The sequence below is a fragment of the Poecilia reticulata genome, unplaced genomic scaffold (assembly GCF_000633615.1).
Source record: "Poecilia reticulata strain Guanapo unplaced genomic scaffold, Guppy_female_1.0+MT scaffold_255, whole genome shotgun sequence".
In the NCBI taxonomy this organism is placed as follows: domain Eukaryota; kingdom Metazoa; phylum Chordata; class Actinopteri; order Cyprinodontiformes; family Poeciliidae; genus Poecilia; species Poecilia reticulata.
Window position 1 is genome coordinate 229,557 of NW_007615039.1, and position 8,434 is coordinate 237,990.

The window sequence follows — 8,434 nt, forward strand, 5'->3', positions numbered from 1 at the left end:
AGTTTTCAAAATAAAATAATTTTTTACATTTGTATGAAATCAAATCAGAAAAGATTTCTGTTATTTTTATAACACAAATCTTAACAGAAAACGCTCCTTTTTGAAATCAGAAAACTCTGCGAGTGCTTTTTTACTTTGAGTAAGTCGGAAACTTCTTCCTGAGAAACTACTCTGGGATTCCCCCATTCCCCCCACCCCCGGCATTAAAATAATGCCAGATTAGTCACAACACATTCGCTGTGGCTTTTGGGAACTATGCCTGAAGATCACTGTGTTTAGACTCGTCCTTTGTGCTCAGTGCCAACATGAAGAACTTGTCTCAAACTAAAACATGTGGAAAACCACAAAACTGAAAGTGAAAAGGGTTCTGTGGTCTGGTCTCTTCCCTCACCAGCGTTCATCAGGAGACACTCAGGACATTTGTCTGAAGCCAAGACATGTACAAATAAAAAAAATCAGATTTTCTCAATTTCAATACCAAAAGTGTCTTTTTTAATCTTTCATCAAAGCACAGTTTCCTAATGTCCTTTTTATTTCGAAACAATTTCTGATCATGTTGTTGTGTTTACTTTGCACCACCAGAGGGCGCAGTAACGCCAGTAACCCTTATAATGCTGGATCAATGGAGCTCAGCGGTTTTGAGGACAAAGTCCATCATTTTCTGTGTCGATGTGAATCAATGAGTGTCTTTATCTGATGCAGATGAAGTTGTGAGACGCCAATTTGGATTTGAATGGACTTTCACTGGAATGAAATCTGAACCAATGGAAAGTATTTAATGATCACCATGGAAACTGGAGGAATAAATAATACACTCATTAGATGGAAATGGTGAATGACCGCTAATGTTTTCAGGCGTTTCAGCAGCCGTCATCTATTCATGACCTCTGGTTGGCCCTGAACTGATGAAGTTTGGGAATCTACCTTTAATATCAGATCTGCTGTTCACCTGATGTTACCTGCAGCTGCAAACAGCACCAGAGGTCAGAGTGACAATGACTTTCCACTGATTCCTGCAGGCTCCAGTGGGCCAAAGTGTTTGACCTGCTTTGAGTTTCATAACTTTGAACCTGAAGATAATTTTGACAGGAAGTTGTGGTTCGTTTGACACAAAACCAGATGAACAAAGTGTTTCTCTGTCAGTGCAGCATCAGGATGGAGATAGCTGCTCTCTGTGCCGCCATTGGTGAGTGAAAATCAGCTATAATTTACTTTAAAGTAACAAGATGGTTTATTTCTGTATTATCTTGTCTTTTATTTATTCTTACTCACGTTTCAGGTTTAGATTTATTTTTCTTTTTAGTCCAGAAGAAGCTTTAGTAAAACATTTCTCACCGTAACTAAAATACAGCAAAAACTAGAATATTTTTTATAAAAACAATTTTCTGCTGAATTATTACTTTATTATGGGGAAAAGTTTTACTGCTCCTTCAGATCAGATCATTTCCTGCTTTGGTGTTAGCATTGATCGCTATTGATTTATCAGGTCAGATTGATTATTTATGATGATCAACAGTAACCAACTACCAGCTGCATCAACTTCATTAGTTGTTCAACATCATCACTGCTGAGAATATAAAAGTAAATGTGATTCTGTTTTAACTAAATAACCTGAACTAGAGCATTTGATCAATAATTTAAATGTTCTTGTGATTTAAATCAACCATAAACTGATTAACCTTTTCTCCTCTCTGCAGTTTGTCTCAGGCTCTTTCCCAGCAGGTCCCAGTTCTTCCAGTATGAATCTGTGACTCTGAGCTGTGAAGGAAACTCATCTGAGTGGAGAGTCAGAAGAAATACATCAAAACAAATGAATGAACTCTGTCCCCGCTATACTGAATGCATCTCATCTGAGCTGCATGAACACGACTCTGGAGTTTACTGGTGTGAATCTGCAGCCGGCGAACGCAGCAACACCGTTAGCATCAGCGTAACAGGTGGGATGAAACTTTAACAGTCGGACTGACTCAGTGAGGAGAGACGACCTGTTTGTGGTCTGAGAGACAAAAAAGTCCTAGAAACACCAAACAGGATGTAGATAAAAACTTTATGAAGTCAAACATTCGAGGTTTAGTTTCTAAACGTCTCAGGTTACAGAAACATTTATATTAAAATCCGACATCTGAGTTTGAGCTTCTCAGCTTGATGATCGTTTCTGTTTAACTGAATGAAACAAGAATCTAAAAGTGTTTAAATGAAGGCGGCGCAGGTTTACAGTATGGTGGAGTTTTAGGGCCATGCTAAGAAAAAAAAACACAATTATGAGAATAAACTTATATTATTATCAGAACAAAGTTATAGCATTATGAAAAATAAAGTCAGAATACTATCATATTAAATACTATCATCATAAATTATAACATTATTAGGATAAAGCTAAAATAATATGAGCATCAAGTCAAAACACTTTTAGAATAAAAGTTTAAATAATACAAGAATAAAATCCCAATAACATGAAGAAAGTCATGAAATTACCAGAATTAATTATAATTTTATTCTCATAATTTTATTGCATTTTTTATTCTTAGCCCTGATCCTGTCATACTACAGAATATCAAGTCTATACACAGATTGATTATATTCTCCCTCATGTTTCATATAACGGAGAAATATAATTCAGCTACTATTTTCAAGTATTTAGTTAAAAGAAACTGGATTTATTGATTGATTTATTGATTGTGATTGACGTTACAGAGGAGGGTTTTGATCCTGAATAGTTTCAGGAGAAAATCAAAGAAAAGTCAAAAACCAAAGTCTTTTCTCTGATGTTTACCGACACCGAGATTAAATCGGATATTCAGCTCAAACACCACAGGTTCATATGTAAAATGAGTAAAAAATGTTCATAAAAGCTTTGTTCACTAGAATCTTATTAAATATTCAACATTGTGTTTCTCAGCTGGATCTTTGATCCTGGAACGACCTGAACGTCCAGTTGGTGAGGGAGAAAACCTGACACTTCACTGCAGATTCAGGCCACCGTCTTCCTCCAGTCTAACTGGTTTCTATAGAAACGGGGTTCTGGTCGGGAGCAGCTCAACTGGACGCTTCACCATCCAGAGCGTTTCTAAATCTGATGAAGGATTTTATAAATGTAACGCCTCTGGAGTGGGAGAATCAGAAGAAACCTGGCTGGATGTAAGAGGTGATTTAAAAGAGTTGTCTCTGATCAATCTATCAATAAATCAAGTTTATTTATATAGAATATTTCTGCAACATGACATTTCAAAGTGTCATGTTGCATCATAAAAACAAACAAAAAGGCAAAAACAAGCATTACTAATGTGCCTGATTGCAGCTTTAAGCTCAACTTCATGTTTTATTTATTTATCATATTTATGGAAGAACAAGAGACAAAAATCTACTTTTATATTTTTGCCTGTCCATTTTAAATGAATTAACCCAGCATTACCTTGTTTTAAATTTCTTAATTACGTTTGTAGTTTTATTGGATTAGATCGATGTAAATCCAGTCCATCTGAAATAAACACGGAGCAAATTGATTTCTATGTTTGAGTTGCTTTGACGACTCTTGAGGTGACTTTCATTTTATTTTGCCACTGTGTTCAAATGAACTGAATAAAAACTGAATTACCTGTTTATTAATCCCCAGTGGCATCAGTTGAATGAGACGTAACCGTAAAAATCCATTTAATTCTGTATAAATTTGAACATCTTTCTTCAGAGGAGTGGCGTTCACTTCTAAAGTTCAGGGCAGTCATGGTTTTTATTGACCATACAACCTGCCAGCACCGTGTATGTAGCGTTTACGTAGAGCTGCCACAGTAAAAATACTCCCTAAAAGTACATTTTTAAAAAAAAAACAAAGTTATTCAAGCAAATGTAGTTGACTAAATGGAAAAAGTTCTAACTCTGCCCATATTGTTTGTATGTAGGTCGGCTAACCTGCTATGCTTTCATCTTAAAGGGCCCAGACCTGAAACGCCTACTGCTGCCCTCACACACATTCTGCTTCCTGTTAAAACCAGATTTTTTCTGTTGATTATGACGATGCTGCTCTGTCTCTGGAGAAACCACAAAGATCAGTGTCTTTTCTAATAAACAAGAATTTCACACCAGCTATGTTTTTTGTCTCAAAGGGCCCAGACTTCAAACGCCTACTGCTGCCCTCACACACATTCTGCTTCCTGTTGTGACCGGCTTTTTTCTGCTGGTTGTGACGGTGCTGGTCTGCGTCTGGAGAAACCACAAAGGTCAGTGTCTTTTCTAATAAACATGAAATGTCACATCCTGCTGTTTTTCGTTTGAGTTTATGTCAGTTTCTTATTAAATGTGGAGGAACGAGCATGAAACGAGAATAAAGTTATAAATTGTGCTGCGTTTCAGAGCTACAAACTTGAATCTGTGATATTTGGCTCTTGATTATAATGAAACGCTTTTTAGTCATCAGTTTCTTATGCATGCTCTGTCAATTAGATTAAGAGATTAATATGTTCAACATAAAAGATGAACTTCAATTACTATTTTATTGCTAATTAATTACTTAAATTAGATTTTTTTTGGCAATTTTTTCCCTTCATCTTAAATTTAAATTTTGTTTCTGAATATCATCTCTAAAGTTTCCAGTTGAGGAATAACAATCTCTTTACCATAAAGATCATAATAACATCACTATAATAACAATAATCAACTGTTTTTGCTGCATTGCAAAACTGGAATCTGAACTTTGACCCACATTTTAAATCCAGCGGCTTGTGCAACATTGAGTTGTTTATTTCTGCAGGGTCAGTGGACAGCGTTGTGTCCTACACTGTCATCGTCACACAGGAAGGAAAAACTCACCAACTCACAGGTGGATAAAGCATCTCTGTCACTCCGTGTTGATCTGAGGTTAATGGTGTAAACTGATCTGCTTTTTGGAAAATTACCGATATTAAAAATTTTAAAAACAGAACCTGAAAGCATCATAAACCAGCAGAAACAGTTACAACTGAGGGGTTGAAAACTATTTAGTAATGAAGTAACTTTCTCTTCTTTCTAGTAATAATAAACTGCGCCAAATCGTTTACATGCTTTTGTCAACTTTTTTTTTAGCACAGGAAGAACTTGGTCACGTTAAAAGTAGAGGCAACCATCACTATGGTAACAGGAAGTAACTACAACCAGCAGCAATAAAGTAACAAAAATAAAACAAGACATTTTTTTTATTTGCTTAAAGTTAATTTTCAAACACAAAAATAAAACAATTCCATGAAATTCCTACACTTTAGCAAAAAAGAGAAAACAAATCATTTTCAAGCATAAATGATGGAGAAACTATACTTTTGTTAAGTCCAGTGATTTTTTTTTCGTCTTGATGTTGATCTTCTGGCAGAGCCTCAGGACGGACCGGTTCTAGGACGGGTTCGGTACGTCAGAGACAGTCTGGCAGAAGGACGGCTCAGAGGTCATCAGTCCAGACTCAGGACTGAAGATTCCAGAGGCTCTTAATGAAAAGATAAGAAGGCTGGAGGAGGATTGTGGTGGGTTAGAGGAGCTAATAAAGACTTCCTGTTTCTCCCAGCTGTGATCTGAGAGCTTCCTTAGAAATCTGACGCTGGTTTCTTTTAGAGTAGCGGTTCTCAACGTGGGCGGTACCGCCCCCCAGGGGGCGTTCAGAGGACGGCAGGGGGCGCTGGCGGACATTTTTACAAAAGGGGGTCGCTGGGATGCCTTTGGGGGGCGTTTGGTCGAAGGTAAACTTTACACCTTAAATGTACAACAATGCCAGTTTAGACTTTGAGCAACTTGGTAAAACTGAATTGTGTAACATTAAATCATGCTTGGCTGCAACTGTATCGATGGCAGTTCTTCTTCTAGTCAGTGTTTGTAGCTTCTGTTAGCTTCTTGGCGCAGCTCCGTTCTCCTGCTACTGGTAGCTAAAACAATACCCTCACTGTGTATCGCTCTGATCTGAGAGCTTCCTTAGAAATCTGACGCTGGTTTCTTTGAGATGCTTCTGTATCTCTGAACCAGAACTGTTTAGTAACGGGTTACATTCAAGTGCATGCTTCATTTTAAGGTGGTAAAACATAATGCTAGCATTTCCACTCTTCCATACACTTTACAGATGATATTTCTCTCCTCCTGGTTTTACTCTATAAGAGACGGGGTCATTTAAACCCCAGAAGTTGTTTTCTCTGGACCTGCGAGGTCACAGTGTCCACTTTTACAAAGTATTTTTCTGAGTGGTTTCAGAAAGATCGCCATCCCATCACCCGGCAACACGGAATAAAGTCAATACATAAAGAAAGAAACACAAACTTGTCAGGTTTACTTATGATATATTGAAGCGTGTCTGCATTGATGCATCATATAATCAGCAATATTTTTCTCTTTAATCAAAAACTCAAAAAGAACATTTTAAAAAGTACATTCAAATTCAAATTTAGACCAAAATATTTCATTTGTAACCTACCAGCACATACATTACATTCAGTAACAGCTAACATGTATCCACTAACCAAAATTATTAAAGTAAAACTATAAGTACAACAAACATATAATGCATTCAAATTCACTTTTCAATTAACAATTAATATGGAGACAATCTTGCGCAAAAAGGAACGTTCAAATGGAAAGGTGAAACTAGCCGGACAAGATGATTCCTTATTTGAAATGCTTTTTGTAACAAAGTTTCTACATTTTCTAGATCTCATCAAGCTATAAATACTTCACTTCCAAACAGCAAGTTGCTGAGAAAATTCAAAGGTTCAAATTATGTCATCACATGCTCTCTCATTTGAACAGTTAAGTGGTTTCACCGAGTGAAAGTCTTTAAACAGGTCACACAAGAGAAAGGCCTCTCACCTGTGTGAGCTCCCAGGTGACGGAGTAATCTAGATTAAACCGCAAAGGTTTTCTACAAAGTCCTCTCACCTGTACGAGTCTGAAAGTGTTCAGAAAGAATAGATTTGTGAGAGAAATTTTATCCACAGATCCCACATGAAAAAGGCTTCTCACCCATGTGAGACTTCATGTGAATAGCTAAATTGCTTTTATGTGGAAACCTTTTTTCACAAACCATACATGGAAAAGGTTTCTCATGTGTGAATTCTCATGTGACGTTTTAAATAACGTTTGTCATCAAAACCTTTTCCACAGGTCACACATGAATAAAGCTTCTCACCTGTGTGAACTCTCATGTGACGTTTTAAATAACATTTGAAACTAAATTGTTTTCCACAGATCCCACATGAAAAAGTCTTCTCACCCGTGTGCGACTTCATGTGAATAGCTAAATTGCTTTTATGTGGAAACCGTTTTTCACAAACCATACAAGGAAAAGGTTTCTCCCCTGTGTGAACTCTCATGTGACGTTTTAAATGACATTTGAAACTAAAATCTTTTCCACAGGTCACACATGAATAAAGCTTCTCACCTGTGTGAGACCTCATGTGAATAGCTAAATTGCTGTTATTACTAAACCTTTTTTCACAAATTGTACATGAAAAAGGTTTCTCCCCTGTGTGAATTTTCATGTGCTGATTTAAACAACTTTTGTAACCAAAATGTTTTCCACAGGTCACACATGAATAAGGCTTCTCACCTCTGTGAGACCTCATGTGAATAGCTAAACTGCTGTTACGACCAAACCTTTTTTCACAAATCGTACATGGAAAAGGTTTCTCCCCTGTGTGAACTCTCATGTGATGTTTTAGATGACGTTTGCAACTAAAATGTTTTCCACAGATCACACATAAAACAGTCTTCTCACAAGTGTGAGATTTCATGTGAATAGATAAATAGCTGTTATTACTAAACCTTTTTTCACAAACCATACATGGAAAAGGTTTCTCCCCTGTGTGAACTCTCATGTGACGTTTTAAATGACTTTTGTAACCAAAATGTTTTCCACAGGTCACACATGAATAAGGCTTCTCATCCGTGTGAAACCTCATGTGATTCTTTAAAGCGTCCTTTGAATGGTAATGTTTTCCACAGATTGAACATGTGAACGGTTTTTCACCTTTGTAAACTCTCATGTGTCGAGTCAAAGAAGATTTTCGAGAATAGCTTTTACTGCAAATTTTACAAGAATATAATTTTTGGTCTGGTTGAGCTTTCTTGTGCCTTTTTTGTTTTGAACTGCAAGTTCTGCTTTTCTGTCGTTTGGTTTTCTGACATTTCTCTTTTTGTTTCTGTTCTTCGTCTCTATTTTGTCCTGGATCTTCAGAATTGCTTCCTTCCTGATCCTGGTTCTCATCTTCAGCAGAGCCGTGAGAGACGAGTTGGTTCCTCTGTTGTTTTATTTCACTGTGGATTATTTTTACTTTCGAAGGAATCACCAACATGTCATCAGTCTCCTGTTTCAGCACAAGATGCTCTTCATTATGACTGATGCAGAGTGGCTTCTCTTCCTCTTTGAACTCTTGATGTTCTGGTTCCTCTGGTTCCTGTTTCATCTGCAGAGGTTCTGGTTCCTCTTGCTCCC

General features: G+C 37.0%; 1 protein-coding gene and 1 pseudogene across 1 annotated transcript; one reads left to right on the forward strand and one right to left on the reverse strand.

Annotated features, from left to right (window-relative positions):
- Positions 1 to 1,155: 1,155 nt before the first annotated feature.
- Positions 1,156 to 5,550, forward strand: LOC103460539 (high affinity immunoglobulin gamma Fc receptor I-like). Its single transcript, XM_008402754.2, has 6 exons — positions 1,156 to 1,186; positions 1,698 to 1,937; positions 2,900 to 3,145; positions 4,101 to 4,214; positions 4,745 to 4,813; positions 5,336 to 5,550. Exons 1-6 carry the CDS (start codon positions 1,156 to 1,158, stop codon positions 5,449 to 5,451), a joined length of 816 nt encoding a protein of 271 aa, XP_008400976.2. The 3' UTR covers positions 5,452 to 5,550.
- A 722-nt stretch (positions 5,551 to 6,272) lies between these two features.
- Positions 6,273 to 8,434, reverse strand: part of LOC103460540 (gastrula zinc finger protein XlCGF57.1-like) — a 6,572-nt pseudogene continuing 4,410 nt past the window's right edge.

Excerpts from the sequence above, each read along its gene's own strand:
- LOC103460539 (XM_008402754.2), top strand. The coding sequence starts at position 1,156 with ATGGAGATAGCTGCTCTCTGTGCCGCCATTG. Across the intron at positions 1,187-1,697 it reads TGCTCTCTGTGCCGCCATTG|TTTGTCTCAGGCTCTTTCCC; the intron begins GTGAGTGAAAAT and ends TCCTCTCTGCAG. Across the intron at positions 4,215-4,744 it reads CGTCTGGAGAAACCACAAAG|GGTCAGTGGACAGCGTTGTG; the intron begins GTCAGTGTCTTT and ends TTATTTCTGCAG.